The sequence below is a fragment of the Pseudonaja textilis genome, chromosome 1, assembly GCF_049901715.1.
Source record: "Pseudonaja textilis isolate UNSWEBS1 chromosome 1, rPseTex1.2, whole genome shotgun sequence".
NCBI classification, from domain to species: Eukaryota; Metazoa; Chordata; class Lepidosauria; order Squamata; family Elapidae; genus Pseudonaja; species Pseudonaja textilis.
The window spans coordinates 81785184-81805872 of NC_141990.1; the positions used below are offsets into that span (position 1 = coordinate 81785184).

At 34.1% G+C, this 20689-nt stretch overlaps 1 protein-coding gene across 2 annotated transcripts in view; it reads right to left on the bottom strand.

The window, feature by feature from the left end:
- Nucleotides 1–20689, bottom strand: part of PLEKHG1 (pleckstrin homology and RhoGEF domain containing G1) — a 113100-nt gene that overhangs the window by 36496 nt on the left and 55915 nt on the right. For both annotated transcript variants that reach the window (XM_087939505.1, XM_087939510.1), the window contains exon 3: nt 12721–13253. In XM_087939505.1, the coding sequence (XP_087795631.1) occupies nt 12721–13253 (533 nt within the window). The remainder of the gene's footprint in view (nt 1–12720; nt 13254–20689) is intronic.

Below are 20689 nucleotides of genomic sequence, written 5' to 3' on the forward strand. Positions count from 1 at the left end.
TTTGCCATTGCCTTTTTCATCAAGTCTAACCTACAGTTTTGGTATTACCATCTGATTTTTAATCAGTTCCAACATGTTTAGTTTTCAAGACCAGATAACATCAGCCATGAACCATAGAGAGCAACTAAGTTCCTGCGGCAAAACTACTCTACTCTTTAAACGTCTTTAGAGTATTCAATAAAGCAATAAAGCATTTTGCAATGGGCTTCTCAGATTCTTGAAAGAAAATGGCAGTTTGCAAAATATTCTAAACCCAGAACATCTTCACAGGTTTTATTTACCAAGAAAATGGATAGCTACTTTCCTAGCATATCAAAAGGGGGCTAGGAGGATCAAGAAATCCTTTCCTAATACAGTGAAAAATAATTGAGTTCTAAAGTAAACATATCCACTTGCAAAGATTTCTGTGTCCTTTCAATAAATTTGGTTAAGGAAGACTCAGTGAAAATCCTGCTTTTCTGATTGCGAGTATCTGCTTAGGTAGTAATAAGCACTTACCCATACACCGTTCCACTGTGCTTTACAGCACCCTCTAAGCCATTTACAGAGTCAGCATATTGCCCCCAACAATCTAGGTCCTCATTTTACCAATCTTGGAAGAGTGGAAGGATGAGTCAACCTTAAGCCAGTCAGGATTGAACTCCTGGCAGTGGGCAGAGTTTGCCTGCAATACTGCATTCTAACCACTGTGCCACTATGGCATTAGCATTAGTCTTGACACTTGGATTTCCAAAACTATTACACTGTTCTTTCATGGTCTCTGCTTCCTGCCTTTTCAGTCTGAGTACCCAACTTAAATATTTCTACTTCTGTTCTACTCTACATAGCAATTTCACACAGCAAACGCCATGAACATGTTTATGCAATTTTCCTGCCAACAGTATGAAAATGGTTCGCTGCTGTCTTTCCAAATCTAGATTTTAACAGCCATATGTTGCCACCTGTTGAAACATCAAGACATTTCATACACGGAAGCAAGCTACAATAGTGCAACTTTTAACTCAATAACCTGGACATAAGGATTCTTATCAAATTATTGCTAAATAACTGTATTTTGCAAAAATCAATTTCCTCTGCAAAATAACCATTTTCCTCACTAAATTATAATTTTATTTTCATTTAAGGAAAAAAGTTGAATTTAGGTAAATGCAGTTATATATCTGCATACTGGAGAGTTGTAACAGTTAAGAGGTATGTCATCTAGATGCTACAGTGTGCACTCTGCACCTTTACTTTTCATTCCAATTCCATTATCTTATGACCTCATTCTTAAGATCTTTCTCTTAAAATATGTTATTGTATTAAGTCACTGTAACAATATCCCCAGGGTTTCCTGAAACTTCCCACTGACCTTTTGTTTTTATTCACAAGCTGCTTTGTAGCAAAGATTTAAGAAACTTCATGAAGGAGAAACTAATGCTATACATACAAACATACCCAGAATCTGAGTCAGTGAGTGGAAAAATAAGCTAATACAATGGTAGATCTTTCCAAATTTAATACAAATTTGGTTCTACCAGTATGAACTAAGCTTGCTCTAAAAACCAAAATAGAGAGCTACAACTATTGTTAAGCATGATAAGACATTTAAAATGGTACTTTATAAAGTAATTTATAATATTCTTTTTCTACATTACTCCCAACTGAATAATCATTTTTACCAAATATCCAATTTTACTGTCAAGTGTTTTTTTTAATTGAATGTTGTCAGGTTCTACTTTTTATTTTTGGGGCCTTTTATGTTTCTCATTCTATTCATTTCAGAGTTTAACAACTGCTTCCGGAGAAAAAGATACAGAACTGTGTGAGAGCAAAGACCGTTTACTATAAAAAATGAAGTAAACATGGATTGCTCTATTCTTTACGTAAAACAAAGAAACAAAAACTGTATTGTGCTATACAGAAACTGGACCGCAGATAATGATCACTCAAGTATGACAATAAGAAATCCATCAAAATGTAAATTGGATTTTGGCATGGCTAACTTAATTTTTCTAATAGGATTTGGAAACAAAGGTGCTGAATACATTTTACTTGAATTCTGTGTGTTTGCAAATCATGGTACAGAACTTGCCAATAAAATAAGGTCAACATAACACTAGTAGACCTTTCCTCAGATTACTATCAAAATTTACAATACAAAATTAAATATTGTTCAGTTTCTGGGAAAGAGGCCTATGAAAATGAGGACATTGCTGCTTCTCCTTCTAAAACATTGTTAAAATATTTATTTCACACCCAGTCATTTATTTTGAATAGTATATAGCTATAACAGTAGCTTGGTGCACTGAAATACCAAATGTAAAGTTGAAAGTTTGGAAAAGTTGCAGATGGGATACTATATATCTATGAATTAAGCACCAAAATGATTATATTAACTCTGAATGCCCTCTTATTCTTGCCCTATTAAAGGCACGAACAAGTGCTATAAGAAGTTGTATCACCAAATGTAGCTACCATTTGAAAGTGCTTGTTAAAAAGAAGTCCAATAGAATCTCTACTGGCATGGGAGTTCAACTCTCTTGCCAAAAACAGCATGTTTAATTTTTATGAGACAAAGTAATGAGTATCATGGAGAATCAAAACTTTGTTCACAGAGCTCACCCTAAGGCTTCCTAACTAACCTTTACTGGGATTGTAGCCACAGAGATGAAATCAGCTCTATAAAACCCACTTCTGAAGATCATTATGTTCAAAATAATTCATGGGAACCAACCAACCCAACAAATAAGTAACTTAGATTTTTCAAATAAGAGATCAGTATTGTGCCTTGTCATTTAATAGCTCCACAAACTCGTCCTAGAATAAGAAATGCCATTAAAAATGGAACATGATCTCTCAGTCTGTCCTGCATGGAAAATGATCAAAGCTACACAACCATGAGTTTGTTTTGTAGCCTTAATCATTTTTTCCTGTTTAAAAATTATTTGACCCAAACAGACCAATGGAAAATACTAACAATATGATAACAAGCTGTGAACGTTTGAAATCCTGATTTTAAAAATGTGTGGAAAAACCCTGATAACGCACCAGAAATAAATATTTAACCATTTATTGTTTTAAAGCAAACTCAGTATCTGCTGGGAAACAAAAGAAAAAGATCAACCGTAGAATCAAAACTAATTTAATACAGTTTATACTTTGAGTATTATATCTGTGCAAACAATTTAACAAAATAATTTGAAATGCAACCAAAAACTCACTCATTATTCATCCCTTTTGGATTTTTCTGAGTTTCTGCATATAAATATCCTACTGATTTAAAACAAGAATGCCCGAATTAATCAATAATACCAAAGTTTCAAGAGATAAGGTCCAGAGGTGGTATTCAGCAGGTTCTGACCAGTTCTGGAGAATCACTAGCATAAATTTTGAGTAGACCCCCCCACTTCACAAAAAGTGTAAAGGTTTTTCCCCTGATGACCATGCTAGACAGATCAACTCCAGTTGGAGATGGAGTGCCAAACTATACACAGCTTTATAATTAAATCAGCACTCCCAACCAAAATCCTCTGGGGAGTTTTAAGTACAGATGTAATATGCTCATGGTGAATAACACTTGCCATCAAGTAGGCATATGCTTTTTGTAGCAAACTGTATCTTCTAAGCGGGCTTCAAAGTCATCTCTAGTAGAATACAAGGCAAAAAGCTTAAGTTATAGCAATGAGAATATGAAACAAGGACTAAACTTTGGTGTAATTGTTCACTCACACTCCTTTATATATCAGGATACACATAAATGGGATCTGACAAAGAGGTATGTAAAAGATCAGAAAATCTAATGGGGCAGTTACTTTTTCCATAAAAACATATAGCATATATCTTTCCCCCATCTCAGTTCTGGAATTTTAATGGGTTTTCTTCTTACCAGATTGTACATATTATCCCGCACAGCCCTGTCAGGGTATTATAAAAATATGCTTCTACCTCAGCCTATATGTCAATGTGGGAATTTACTTGAGTCAAAGTCCTTGAGCCAAATGCTTCTCTAGTGGTTTTTTTATAGGGAGCCCTGCAGACACTTGTCTATTCCATTTTGAAGAAATATGGTGGGACAGGGTAAAATGTTTTCCTACTGGTTCAATGTGAGTGTGTGCTTTGCACGCACACAGCATTTACAACTCACCTGCTGCTGCAAGTCCTGTGTGTAAAACAGCTGACGCGCAGCAATCAGTTGTGCCGCGCAAAGCAGCTGAGGTTGAAAAGCAGGAAATAAAGGTCAGTATAGAGCCGGGGCGGATGGGAGGGCCCAGCAGCTGATTGTCAGAGTGAACTGGTTCTCTCACAGATGATTCTCGGAGCTACCGGTTCAGCCAAACCAGGCTGAATCAATGGAATACCACCACTGGTTCAGGTAGTCCTTGGTTACAACTTTTCATTTAAGTGACCATTTGAAGTTACAACAACACTGAAAAAAGTGACTTCTGACTATTTTTCACAGTTATGATCATTGCAGCATCCCCATGGTCACGATCAAAATTTGGATGCTTGGCAAATGGGATGTATTTATGACGGTCGCAGTGTCCCATATGTATGTGAGCACGTTTTGCAACCTTCTGATAAGAAAAATCAAGGGGGAAGCCAGATTTACTTTAAAATTGTGTTACCAACTTACCAACTGCAGTAATTCACTGAATAACTGTGGCAAGAAAGGTCATGAAATGGGACAAAACTCACTTAACTGCCTCGTTTATAACAGAAATTTTGGACTCACTTGTCATAAGCTGAGGCGTTTCCCTAGGCATGTTAACCGAGTGGACAAAAAGAACTAGATTGCTAAGAGGATTTATGACATACTATACGAATATGTTCACCTGTATTTAACAATGTGCTATATCACAAATTTTAGCCATTTTTTCTGATATTTATATTTTATCAGAACAATGGATCAACATTTATATTACAATATTTTGGCTACTCTGCTGATGGAATAGAACAAAAGTTCAGCTCCTTTAAAAGAGATAAGATGGCAATCATAGTAATTTCCCAGTCTCAGATCAGATCACAATTAAGCAACATTTTCCATTCCAGAGTTGCACAAAATTTCTGTCCTGGACAACCAGCTTTTTATAAGCATAGTCACAACTTTCACCAAAACAATATTTTTGAAGAGTAGCAAGAAGTCAGAAGGAGAAAATTCTTCCCTTATCTTCTGCCATAACCACAAGATTTACTGTGAGATTGGAGCATGGGAGATGGGAAATAGTAAAGGGAAAACAAAGGAGCATGATTCTCCATGAACATCATGAACTCCGGAGACTCTTATTTTCAAGCAAGTCTCTTGAGACACCCCCTAATTTACATTCTACAATAAAATTATATGCTCAAAACCTGTAAATTATCTACCTGCCATTCATGTTTTTTGTAACAGGCTCTTGCAAGTTTTTCCTCATAGTCCTTTAAAAACTATTTTAAATCACTGACAATCAACTAAGATTCATGCAAAGGTCTTTTTACCAGGTAATTCTTATAACTAGACAGTAGGTATACTTACCTTTTTCTCACTTTTTCCAACTTTTGGATTGAGCATTGACTTTAACGGTATTTGTCAGAAACACAAATAATACCAATTAGACCTCTGGGCATTTCTTGTCAACAAAAGAATAAATTGAATAGTATGAGAGAACTGGTGGGATACAGATTCCTTCCTCTTTAACTGTAGGCCTGAAACAGCCTCCATGCTTAGCCTCTTTCAAGATGGCTGCAGGCTAAAAAGGTGCAATAAGATAAACATGAAACAAGGCTGATCTCCAGAACTGTTCTTGAGGTGATTTGGGGATGGATTCAACTGGCGAGGCTTTATTTCAACAAAACTGAGATGCTGTGAGTAAAGAAAGTGATTTGTTTGATGTAGTGTGGCATGTGCAAACTGTTGTAGATGGGACAGCACTATCTCTTAAATATCACCTTTATCCTCAGGGTAAGAATGCACAACACTACAAAAAACATAGGCCCGGTCTCAGTTGCATGTCACAAATCACTAATCATCTTTATATCAATCTACTTTTGAAGACAACTTGGAGACTTCTGCTGACCTTTTCTTTTCAGATGAACATGTAGCTGTCACTCAAAAGCCCAGGGGTCAATTACTTCTACTGTGAGATTTTTATCAGCACTTTGTATTTCAGTTCAATATCATTTCTCTTTTTAATGCTCATTCTCCCAGCTTAGGGATATGATTTTCTAGTAATTGTTGTAAATAATTTGATGCCATTAGCAAATCTGATATCTCATCGCCCTATTTGCATATAGTTTATAAACACTAGGAAATGCATCCCTATCTTGGAGTAAAATCATTATCTTATTTCAAGTATTGTTTGCCTATTTCTATCTACCTTTTCCTGTTATTTAAGCAGGTATCAATCTTAATTTCAAATTACTTTATTAGTTCAAAAGACTAGTCAGAAACTTGGTGCAATACTTTGGAATAACCAGGTAAGCTATGTTAACTGGTTGTGGAAGTCTCTTATTTTTCAGAAAAAAATGGGCTACACATTACAACCAAGAACAGATGTTAAACCAACTTCCTCCAACTTAACTCTGAAACAAAATTTAGAGGCAAAAATCCCAACAGTGAACAAGCTTACTGGGAATTCTCAGTACTGAACATCTAATATTTCAGGAATTCAGATTGAGAACAATTGATAAAACAACAGCCTGGGATTTTCCAGTATTCCCTTTTATTCGTTTTACTAAAAAACTGGCTTTACCTTAATCAATTTCCAGTTTTCTAATGTGTCAGCCAAATATTTTCAACTGTTTGTTTTCTGTTTCTTGTTTCTGGGCTCTAATTCCTTTAGCTTAGTATTTATTGATTTCTGCGGTCTAGCACAATCAGTTTGTATGCCTCTAAGCATGTTATATTACATATTTTTGTTAGAAGAATTTTATGCATTTTAAGATGGATATTATTTGGACTTGCACTGTTGTTCGCTTCAAAAACACAATCCTTTGTTTTCGGTATATGCTTCTGCTATCCAAACTTTTCTAGGGGTCTGAGTAACTGAAGCAAATAATAATATGCATATACATGAATATCCATGCCTAATATCCTATATGTTTAGCATTTTATTTTTAATCTTTTGATTTTATAGATGTTTTAATCTAAAACTTTATGGAGACTTATGCAAAATAAATACATTATTTAGTCCTAGATTCAAACTATAAATAATTCAAATGAATGACCAACAATTAGAGCAAAAATACTTTGCGCTTTCATCCATGTCTACCATTGTTATTATCAACAAGGATTTGTTCTTAACTGGTTCTGAAATAAAATTTTTGACCTGTTTAACATCTTGGGTAAGGCTTTATTATGAAAGCTGTTAATAATGCATTTCATTGTTTTAGTTAGTAATTGGACAGAAGTTAAATAAAGCAGTTCCTATTTCTATCAATCTGTATTCATTTCTTTTTCATGAATATTTCTTACTATTGTATCAATAAATGTCTTGGAATTTCAGGTGCCTTTGGAAATAGAAATACTTTTTCATGTATTGTATTTTTCATTATAATGACTTGCAGCTTTACAAATCATCATTATTTAAGCATGTAACTATTTAAGCATGATAAGTGCACCATCGTGCCTCCCGTCCCTGTCCTGTTGTCCCCATTTATTCATACCTATTTCCTGTATTCTTACTCATGTTTATACTTATACCTATTATCTTGTATGTGATTGACAAATCAAATAAATAAATAAATAAACCTGTCTTATGAAGAGGAATGCAGCCAAAAGTATGTCCACAAAAAGGCATGGTTCATTTATGAAAGTCCATTAGTAGATGTGCAGCTAACACCTTGGAAAAAAGGCACAGAGCCACATATTTTATATATATATCTTTCTAAAAATTGTCTGCTAACCATTTGGCATCAATAACAAAGAAAGAAGTGGAAAATCTGTATACTGAACTTGAAGCATTATATCTTCCCCAGTTGTTCCGCTTCCTACTTAAGTACAAAAACTGGACTACGGAACACTAAAAATATTTATCTACCAATCTTTATCTTATTACTAGCTCGATAACTGTGCTTCGCTATGAAACTAGGTTATAGTTTCTGGGGAGGAAAATAAGGGGAAAAAATTCTGCCTCTACCTATCAACATCCATTGGTATTTGTTTGGCGAGCATCCTGTCAGTGTGTGGGTCTAGTTTGGAAACTGAAACAGTATTTGCTTTTTGAGCAAGAAAGAGACAGCAAGGAGCCTGGGCATGGCTTAGCTCAACTGTTCTGTACTAAAGCTGCTTGGTGCTGTGAAAGCTGCTTGGTGCTGTGAAAGTAAAACTGAAACTCCTCTCCTCTGCTTGTGTTTTGCATTTGGAACATATTTCTTTTCAAGTGGAGAAGGGAGCAGAACTCCTTAGCATCAGAGTGTATTAATAATAATACACGAAATACTGATGCTCTGATAGTCATTTTGAAAAATCCTTTGGCACCTAGAAGCCAAGAGGAACACACGTGCCAAATTTCAAGTCTGTAAGGCTTTAAGGTTCTGGAGATTTTGTGATGATATGTGAGTGGTATTTTTATTTATTTATATATATATATACACACACACACACACACACACACACACACACACACACACACACATATCTTTGGTTAATCGGGTTTTCTCCCGCGTAAGATTGGAAGTATCTAGGCAAGTATACTTCCAATCTTACGTGGGAGAAAACCCGAATAACCAAAGATCCACATACAAATACCCGCGAGAACCTCAGAAAACATACACACACACACAGACACACACACAGCAGAAAGCCAGCACGGTTTAGTGTGTAAGGCATCACATTAGAAAACAAGAGACTGTGAGTTCTAATTCTGCCTTAGGCACAAAGCCACCTGGGTATCTTGGGCCAGCCATTCTCTTTCAGCCATAGGAAGGAGGTAATGGGAAACTACTTGTGAAAAACCTTGCCAAGAAAACTGCAGGGACATGTCCAGTCTCTGAGAATTGGGCATGATTGAACATAGGAAAAAATATGATTTACCTCTATTAGAGGTTTTATTTTCTACAATCAATATTAATGTATAAATTTATGTATACATAAATCAATGCTTTAAACAACTGTATTCCAATTCAGGTGGATTCTAAATACTAGCTTTAAATTTCATGTTTAAATACACTAAAAGTGTTTTCTAGACCTCAATAGGAGATAGAGTTTACTTTAGAAATATATGGGGAATTTGGGACTCAATGGCACTGACGTACCCTGTAGCTCTAACTAAAACAGGGAAAACTTAGAAATATCATATAAGAGATTTTGACACTTTAGAATTAATTGAAATTCATTAGAAGTATGACATGAAAATAAGTGATTCATAAATAATATATAAAATATTTGTGAAATTCATTACAATTTCTTGTATCCAAGCAATTAAAAGCACAGAAAGTTAATTTTTGGATTTGTGTCCAAAGTCCAGTGTGGGTGAGAAGACAAACGAGTTAAATTTTGCATCCCTTAGGACACAGCCTTCTATTTACTCAACCTGTTGTAATTCTCCCTTCGTATTATTCTTTTTCTCTTTGAATACAAAACTATGGAGAAATGAGGTAACCTTTGTATTTGTGGCCACTCATAATAATAGGCTGGTTGGTGATGAGCTTGATGAAATTTGTAGAGTTCATCTTTCTCCAACTCAATTCACTCATAAAACTTCACTTTTTCTCAGTTTTGGCTTATTTGACTTATTAGAGGCATTTCTCACAACTAGGTCTTCAATACCAATTATTTAATTTCCATAGTTCCGTATATCCATATATTAATGGTTCTACCTCTTTCAATATGTTTTCCAAATTTTCAAAAGGAAAGTTTTTTTTTTAAGAAGAAAAGCTAAGATACTATTATGTTTTGTGCAACCAATTTAGATCTGGTATTTGTCTTGTAGTTTGCCTTGTGTTTGCATGCATGAATGAGTATCAATGATATGCAGGATCCAAAGTAGGAACTGTCCTAAAGGGAAGCATCTAACCCTTTCTCTTTGCTAAAATTTTAATTGGAAACTCTTCCTCACTGGTGTTCACAAGGAAGAAAAGTTACCATTGGCAACAACAGAGCATCTTTTCTATTGTAAACAGCACTTTCTCGGGTAAACAGTGATTTTAATTAGGACCATGACAGGGCATGTTGCTACTCTAATAGACTCTATCCCTTCGCTGTACTATATCAGCTATTTATCTTAAATTGTGTTTTAAAACAAATGAAACAACTTAAAAGCATAACTATTGACAAAAAGCAAAGGAACAATCAGAGTGTGTTTTACATCCAGTAAACAACAATAATTACAATTATAGTGGGCGTTTATTTATTAAACTTAAACACCTTTTTTAATTTCCAAAAAGAAAAGAAGTATTTTTTTCCCCAAAGACATCTGTTGAAAATTAAACTTTCCAGTATAAAAAACAGAACTTTCCTAATGAATTTTCTTTGGCCGTATTAATAATTGTGCTAGGATGTCCTTTCTCATCACCCAAGCATTTCTGATCTCCTATTTTCACTTAAATTAATGAGCAACTCTAGTCATCAAAATAAGAATATTCACCTACTTGAAACTAGGAAGGGCATTTGGTCTTTAGGAATAAATAATTGTTATTTATTAATATATTTGTGATTATGTTACCCAGCCTAGTAACAAAACATTTTCAAGAAAAACAGAAAAAACCCCAACCTATATGAGCTACAATTACAATGTTACTATTTATTAAATTTGATTTTCTACTAATTAATGACAAAATAAATAATAGATAATGTAAAGCCAATTAAATAAACAATTAGAATGTAAATACTTAAAACCAATAGCTAAAGCAAAATTAATTAATAGATACTTACATCACAGAACAGGAATCACTATCTACCATAATATTGAAACACAAGATCTCTAAAATAAAAAAGTGACTATTTCAGGATCTATTTGTAGTACCTGTACCTACTTAAAATGACTATTTAAAGTAGTAAAAAAGTGACTATTTCAGGATCTATTTGTAGTACCTGTACCTACTTAAAAGATTTTTAACCAGCTCCAGTTAGAAAATCATACTATTTAGAAAGTATTTTTATGCCATCTTACTACTTTCTAAATGTACATTAAAACAGCTTTTCTAAAAATCTATTGCTACTGAACTGGCATGAATTTCAGAGATTTTCAGGGGTGCAGGAATTTGTACAAAATTATAAGGTTTTCCTATAAATAAATTCTAACATTATGATAAATTCAATTTTTTCCTCTCTTTGACCAAGATTACATCCAGTTATGCTTTCAAATGAATGCTGACATGATTGTTGGAATTCATATGGATTTATTAGTAAGCAATTATTTTTTAACTGAGAATAAAGGTACTTAAATATTATGTCAGCAGTAAACATTTAAGATGCCTCCCGTATTTATATAAAAGTATGTCAGTAGCTCTGCTTGCTTTATCTCTTTATTTCAGTTTTGTTTAAGGGCATTTAAACTTTTTTCCTGTATGGATCTTACTGTACACCAGCAGTTAAGATACCTAATACAGATATGCAGGAAAAGACTTGTTTCTACAGATTAATTCTTTTTAAACATGCCTTTGTATATCAAATCCCGATAATCTGATTTGCCTCGCTGTCTGCTTCTTGTGCATCATCAGACTAGTATTTTCTTTTCCAGATTAGTGATGTACTTAAAAAGAAAATGGCCCAAAGCCATACATTATGACATTTCCAGATTATGTGTAAAATGTATGTCTGCATTGAACATGTTTAAAAAAAAACCCACAAAAAACAAAGCAATAAATACATAATCCTCACCTGTAAGAATATTCTTTAGAAGTTATGAACTAATTGAATCAGTTATATAGTCTAAAATCTTGAAACATATGAACTCTCAAATTTAACATTTTATCATCCAGGAACTAGAAATAAATACTATTTATTTTTGTCTAAACAGAAGTAAGTGGCCACCATTCCCTGACTTTTATTTCCATTCAACTTTTATCTTTTCAGTTTCTAAAGATCTAAGGTCTTGGTTATAGTAGAAAATCAAGAAGCTTCTTTTATCAGCCCAATTTAATGGGAAAGCTCTTAGACTAGCCTCCGTGCAAAAAGTAAGTTAGTAAAGTCTATTCCCCCAAAAGTATGGTTCATGTACATCTTGCATAATTAACAAGGATAACTTCAAAAAGGGAAGGGAAGAGAAAGGATTCCATATTGTAGCTTGTAGGCTTTGAAAGCTCAATATTATATTCTCTCCCTGGTTCTAATAAGAGTTTTCTTCTCATAAAAAGTATAATACAATGGGCAATTTGAGATTGCAGCTACAAAGAAAATAACTTTATCATCCTCAGACTCAGTAGTGCTAACTGACTATGCCTTGTGTGGATGGTGATTAACTTTAAAAGTAACAACTATCATTGCTATGTGTACAATTAATAAAGTACAGATTTTTGTGGGATCAATAAAATAACAAAACTTGAATAACCTCAATAAAACCTGAAAAAGAACGATTTAACAAAAAGTATTTTAAGTTATTAATTAGTAATGCATATTGTCTGTCTTGAAAGACAACTCTGCAAATAAGAACCATGCTGTTTCAATATAATCCAAAGAGCATGCATCCATCGCCAAGCTGCTTGTGCTTCCCACAGCCGCAATTTATTGCAAACCTTGATCCTAATATTTTTTCTATATTAAATTTCAGTTTATACATTCTACACTGTGGCTGAACTTAAACAAAGAAAAAACAAACTTACTTTCACAATACTTCTTAAATCCTGCACGTACGTTCTTTCGGTCTCTAGAATTTCTTGGACCACTCTGTCAACATACAGGAGTTTCGGACTTGTAGACTCAACAATCAGTGACATGACACAGTTTTTGTTGTTTTCCTTTGTTTCAGGTTTTCGTGGCATATTTGTCTTTCTTCCAAGATTTCCATCAGAGAGTTGTTCCTTGATGGAGTTATTTTTTCTTAGGTCTTTGCTGGGAAATTGTTGGGTTGGATGCAGCTCCAACTTTATGGCCCCCACTTCCTTATCCTCATTGAACAAACCCAGATGACTGTTGGAAACCAAGGTTGTTCTGCTACCACAGGAACAGTGGCTATCTCTGGAGGATGCTGAGGAAGACGTTGAGCTGAAGCTAACTGGTCGGTCACTGTCTGACAATTCCATTGCTTTGATTCCACAGTAGAGGAAGTGTTGATTTTCTCTCTGCAGGTTCTTTCCTATCTTCTTGGGAGCTGTGCCTACCATTGCTGGAGGCAACCCATTAAGACTGAAGCCATCTTTATCAGAGAGAAAAATAAATATTAATTTTGTATGTATATTGGATTTCATTAAAAACCATTTTGCTTATGCACAGAAAAATAATCATATGGAAGGCTATCTTCAGACATTTCCGTGAGTACAAGCAGACCAGGAGGAATCTGTTGCATATAAACAACAATCCAAGGAATCATCTACGAGTAGGGACTTCTACCTTTATTTTTAAACTTCCTTTGAATAGCCTTTTTTAAAAAAAAATATCCGCATTCGTATTTCCATATTTATTGCACATTTTTTTAAACTAGATGATCAAAATGATTACTGGGCTAACCTAAACAAAATTGAAAAAAACAAACAAAGAACGAAAGAAAAAAAAACTTGAATGGAATCTAAATTAAGTTGATGCAAAAAAAAACCCCTTAGTGTAGCTTTGCCTGCTTGAACATAAATAAAACTATTAATCTCTGATCCATAGAAACTTATAAAAGAAATTCAGAAATACCCACTCCAACAATATAGAAATTCTTACCAAACTGTAAACAATAGGACTAGGAAGAAAAACCACTGTCACACACAAATATATAATGGGCAACTCCTAACAAAAAATAAAGAATATACAGATACAACAGTAAATCTGTGAGCAATTTCTGTTGTGACTTTATCTCCTGCCATTCTGAGTAGTCTGTTCAGCCCATGTACATTGACCACGAATCAACAGCATCCATAAATATCCAAAGCCAATCTACTGCAGAAATCATCTGGGAATTGTTTTGAGCTGCATTTAGTGTAAATAGTTTCACTACTATTTATCTGTATTTTGCCATAATTATTTCCCTGTAACCATTATGTTATGAACAACTGTACCTCCCAGCTCTCATTGTAGAAGAATGATGCTTTGTATGCTCTTTTGTTGAAAAATCCTATAAGCATATTGATAAGCAAAAATTGGTCCCTCTTCTCATTTTCTTTTCGTTAGATTTATTATGATGCCTACTCCAAAAGTCTCTTAATTGCATTATCCAGCTTGTGTCTATGAATTCATATTTTACTGGGCATATTGCTATGTTAGTTCCCGGAAACTCTAATAAGCCATTAATAAAGTAAACAAAATGTCTGCTTTGGCTGGAATTCCTAGGTTTTTTTTAAAGAAGATTTTTTTCTGTTACTCATGTTTATTTATTAAACTTGCCCTATCCATATATCTTGGAATTCTTTTTAACAAAATGATAAGCCACTTCAATTATCCTGACATAAGAATTGCATGGACACAGTCATCAAGAGTTGGTTTAAATAAAAGGGCTTTGTTATGGTTTATCTGTGTAATATGAAGTTAATTATAGTTGACATAATAACTGAAAACTGAAGATTTATTATAAGTAATGAAATATGCAGTTCTTCAGCAAAGTAACAGAAAAAATATTTCCTTTGATTTCTGATCAAGAACTATCTTAAATCACAAAGTAAAGAATAATAACTGCTCTTCAAAAGTAGACTGGTTGGAAATCTGGGTAAATGAGATAAATGAAAACCTTTCCTCTAATTATCAGAAGACATAATAGCTACAACATAAAGTACAATAGGGGATATTTGATAAGCTGCTTTAGGTATCTCAGCTGAAGTACAGAGTTCCTATTTCATCCAATCATCCCATAGCCTTTCTTCCTGTTCACTGCTGTGTCGCCTCAATTACAGACAGCCCAAAAGCACCACTAAACTATTTGCTTTGTCAAAACTACACAAAAAGCATCTGAGAATTCCTACAGTTTAACAAAAGAAAAACAGTGTTTATTCTAATTTTATGACCTTTTATTCCCCCAAAATGCAATGAAAAATAACTATAATAGATTTTAATGTCAAGCCTTCAGAAATAGAAGCTTGGCAAAAAACAAGAGAAAACCAGCTCAAGTGATGTCACCTGAATATAATAGTTGTTGTCTCTAAATCAAATATTAGGATTGTGCAAGTGCTATTGAACGCTTAGGATTGTGATCCATATTCCTATTTCAATGCATTTTTCCAGAAACTCAGTGAACACAAGTTGTTATCAAATGTACACACAAAGATATGACATAATCTAGACATACAGAGAAAAACCAATGGAGTAGATCAGGGGATACCAGTCAATGCAATCCCATTCTTATTTCTCTTCAAACCCTGCCTGCAAAAACAATATACAGTTTTGGACTAGATTCAAGATTTACTTATTAAAACAAAAGCCTTGAAAAGTGTGCCTGTTGACAGAATTGCTGCTGCACGCTAGCTAGAAAGTTCAGAGTAATATTATATAGTAAAATAGTTCAGCATATTTTCTATTTAGACTGGTCTGGTCTACACCAATTGGCAGCATACCGAGGTACATTTTTCTCATCACATTATTTTTTAAACTGGCAAGGACTTTTTTTTTTTTTTTACTTACATCAAAAATACAGATGACTCAAATGGATAGGTACTGCTGCCTAGCTACAAATAAGCCTTTTAAGCTTATTTGCTAGAAGAAAAAAAGAAAAGAAAAAGAAAAAAAAACTAGAGAAGTAAGATCCTGCATTACACTACCCTTGAGATTCCTTCCCTTTCTGTGACCCTATGACAGGAAAAAGCAATCTGCAGCCCAGGACTACACCAGCATGTGAATCCTTCCATTTTTTTTGGTAGCCTTTCAATTGCCCACTAACCACTACTTTTCAAACCCGAGAACTAAATATCCATCTTTGAAATTAAAGTATTAATTTTAAGCACACAAAAACTATAAATTAAGCCATAAAAGCATCTTGACATACAATACCCTTTAACTCCCTTTCAGGGAAAAAAATCTTTATCCATTTGTAGCATTGTGCCATCCATCTTCATGTCGTCTCCCAAAATATCTACTATAAACTAAAGATACTCAAAGACTCCTATGATGCTTAACATACAAAGTGGCAGCATTTACTCAGTTCTTTTCAATCTATAACAATTAATTAGATCATTCATTTCAATAGTTTTCCTATTCTTTGTATCATTTGCTATCAAATAAGAGATAAATTTAAATAAAACTCTGATGGGTAGACTTGAATGAAATCTCCATGATGACACACCTGTGCTGGGCATCTTATTTAACTCCAGCCTTAAATTTGATTCAGAGGATGGAAAGCCCAATTCTACACATTTTCTTAGTATTTTCAATTGACAAAGGTATGTTAAATAGGTTTGGTTTGGTTAAATGCTGGAAAGAGAACTAATTGCACTTATCAACACTCTGCTGGGAAATGTGGTTTAGTAACGTGATCCTTTCTCACTCATAACTTTCCACAAATGTAGTAATGTTCTCCACCCTGTCTGATTTCCTCCCTGTAAGGTTTCATACTGCTTGCTGATATTCTAAACAAAGATTAAACATGCACGCGCGCGCATGCACACACAAAGCTGTAGAGATAGTTTCTCTGTAAAATTGAGAAGTATGTTACCTCCACACCCACAGATAACTAAAATTAAAAATATGCATTTTAAAAACACATATGAACCCAGCATTCCAATGCAAATGATATGAAGTTCTAAAAGAACTATACCACAATTTATACTTTTTTATCATGACTTCAGTAATGCTAACCCTTTAACTGTTATAACAATTACAAAAACATCCCTTGTCTCTAGCAGCTTCAAAAGTTAAAATACTATAATGTGTTTCAAAGATGATTGAATGGTTAATACTCTTAAATGAATGAAAGTACCTAATTTGGACATTTGTAACTCAGAGGAATACAATATTTTCATGCTTAAATGTATACTATCTACTAGTTTAACATTATATAATTCACTGCCTGCATTTTTATTTCTTATCTTTGATGAAATCAATCGTGTGTTCCACAGGTTGAATTTCATGAAAACAGGAGAGGCTGTGTATAGGGTATATGCAATTTGTTTGAAAATGTCCTAATCAAATTTTATTTGAATAGGACAATATGGTCTAGAATTGGATTAACACATGCATACATAAACGTATCAAGCTGTTGAGTCAAGAAAACGCCTCACCCACCCACCCACAAATCCCTGAATGATAAGGCACACTTTTAAATACCGAAGATTTTGAATAGTACCATGGATAGACATCCCTGCCATTTCAGTTAATCTGGGCAACAACAACAAAGCCAATTAAAACCCAAATTATTCAAATAACACAAATAAAATTTGCATTCTTTACAATCCACAAACATGCTCTCTACAGCTTAGCACATCAGAGCTAAAAATAGAAGAGTGTCTCAAATAAGGGTTCCCCCCCACCCTTAATTCCTTAGCATTGTGCAAGCTTTCAACTTCCTCCCAGTTCTCCCAAAACTGAGCAAGAATTCAAGATTTTTAGCAAATCCAGTTGTCTTACAGATTCTTACCATCTTAAGAGTTTCTGTCATATCATGAAATATCCTGGAGTCCCAAGCACTTTTATGAGGTAGAATTTTCGGCAACACTTACCTCATCACTATGGAATGCCTCCAACTTTTTAAACAATGACTGAACTTCTCTCCCCCCCTCCTCCTCCTACCCAAAATGAGGTATAAGCTACCTGTGCAACCAAAGATGAAGGCATCCTTCAGTTACTGCAGCTGCAAAATTACCACTCCAGAGCCCTCAGGTAAAATGAGTCTTATTAGTCTATATGGCTGCTTTGATAGAAATATTACACGAGTCAGCCTTTAACTACTAAGCCCCTCACACACACAAAAAGTTTCCCCCGGAACCTGATTCACAACTTTCTCATTGCCTGTACTAAATGCAGTTCTGAGCATTGCTAAGAGCTTTAAATGAAATATGACATCATTCAATTCAAGAACAGGACAATAGACACTACTGTGAATAACTAAAGTGCACACTTCACTGAGCAATCCCCTGCAAATTATTCTTTCAAGCAGAGAGCTGAGAAGGAAAAACATTTTAACAGAGCAATTCTTACAGCATTTTGCTGCTTGTTTTCAAACCACTGCTCACTCCTAGTAACATTAAAAACACACAAAGTAAATATGAGCTGGAGATAGGTAATTAGTATCTATTTTGTATCTATTGGTACAAAAGAATAAAAACAGACACTGTTTTGCTTTCAGAGGTAAGTTGGGCATATTATAAATGCAACTTTTACACAGCAAATTATGTAATAGATATTTTGATTTAGTTTACAGCATATATAAAGAAATTTTTGTGATCTCTCCCTCTCTCCCTCCCTCTTTTTTGCCTCGGTATTCTCCAGTAGTGTTTGCCAAAATTGGAAGACTGAGAATGCTATAAAGCAATGTTGTCCTCTTCATTTTCTCCTTCAGCATTTGCCTAAAAAGATAGTTTCTGGACAGACGTCTTTTCTGGCTCCCACACATAGAGAGGTAAGAGATATGGGGAAGCCACAAGGCAACACGAAATGTTTCATACAGGCAAATTGTACTACCTCTTTCATTCAACAAAGCTCTTCATCAGAGTAATTCTAAGCGGTTTTGTAAAAGCCTATTAAAAATTTGATATTGGTGTATTGTCAGCATCAACATCCCAATTACAGATGCTTTTCTCTCTCCATTCACAACTGACTCCAAAATTAATTAGCATTTAACATCTGCCAAATGCCTACACTCTCTGCTGAACTCAATACTACTCCCTCCTACTTTGATTTAATGGTGAAGCAGAATAGAATATGCCCTTTTATTATCACATTTTAATGAGAAGCATCCATTTCAAGCATCAATGTCCAGAGCTGAAAATTTTTTAAAGGCCACAAAGGCCTTAAGACAGCACTCCACAGTGTTTTTTTCCCCACATAAAATAATTCCACAAGAGTAGATAATTCCTGCAGAAACAGTCTTCTATGATATGTGGGAGACAGTCCTAAATAATATAGTCAGTTGTTTTCCCAATATTGTACAGTCCTGAGAAAACTTTTCAATTTTCAATAAACTGTTCTGAAGGGTCACTAAGGTGTGGCAAGAAACATAGACTTACTTTATCTGATTCTGCTGCCAAGAACAAAGTAGAAAATCTCCTAATTAGGAATAAAAATCTTTCAACAATTCATTTCTCATTAACTCTTCCATTTATAGCCGATACTCTCTTTTCTGTGGCATTTGATCTCCAAAGGCAATAAAGGCAAAGGAATATCAATATAAATTTGACTCAGCAATTCCTTAGTTGTATGGTCCACCTATTTATTTGTTGATTCAGGACTTATAAGTTGTAATTTTGCCCCAAGAGTTCAATGTTTCCCAAATATAACAAATCATAAAAACCTGACGTTCATTTTAAATAGTTATCATCCTTGAGAAATTAGTAGACAATATCATTGCTATCTCAGTTCTTACATTCCTAATCCTTTTCAACGCCAAATCCTTGTCTTTAACTCAGCTAACAGAACAGAAATCTGTCTGAAAACCAACATTCTTACAAATCTCAAAAGTAGGACATAAAATCTGCTTTTTAACCCTAACCCTAGGGCCTAAGCCTTTGCTTCTGTCATCAACATAAACTAAACAGTATTTGCTTCAACAACCACACATATGGGCAAAGACCATAAATTTTACTTCTCATCCTCCCACCAAAAGTTTCATAATCATTTCTGAATGTATTAATATACATTCAAGAAACAAAGCCATTTAAAACTAAATTATAAATTGAAATGATTAATATTTAATTGAGAACATGGGAATCTTAGATCACCTTACATACACTAACATACATTTCAACCATTTTCTTCACAGATTTTCATAATGTGGTCTCTGGTTTCTCCTGGAATCATGCTATTGTATCATTTAAGGTAATTTTATCACTATTGCCATAATCCTGTTTCACATTTCTAGAGCCTATAATTTCGTATTGCTTTATTACTAAAGTTTATTACACTGGGTTTTTTTATAGCATTATAGTTTGGGATTATTTTTAGAGGAAGCAACCTAAAATATAAATAAATAATGGATAGTATCCAAAATCTTTATTGAGTCCTATTTTCTAAAATCATACAACATGACTGTGTCACCCAAAAGTATCTGTCATTACATTTTATCCTTATTTTTCAGAGTAAAATTGTTGAAATAGTTTCAGATAATTCATAGAACAGGGAGACATGGAGAAGAGAAATTTGGACATTTGGAAGATTATCTTATAAAGGGATAATTTATGACATAACAGTTTTTGTTTTTAAGTGGCATATCAGGTTTGCTTGTTTCCATACTTGTTGGAGATATTAGTTTGCAATATAAATAAATTTACAGTCTGAGTGCTTTGATGAAAAATCAGCTTCCTAAAATAAACCAATTGTAAATGACTGAAGGAACATTGTGGTCTAAATTTCATGACTTGCAAGTATTACATTTCTTTCTTCAGTTTACTTAATAACACATAAATGTACTATAGTCAACAAGACCTTCTGAAGGACACTGGAACATCTTCTTCCTCAAAACACAGGGTGATGTATTAATAATCCTCTGCAATGCAGTACATGATGACTGAATCT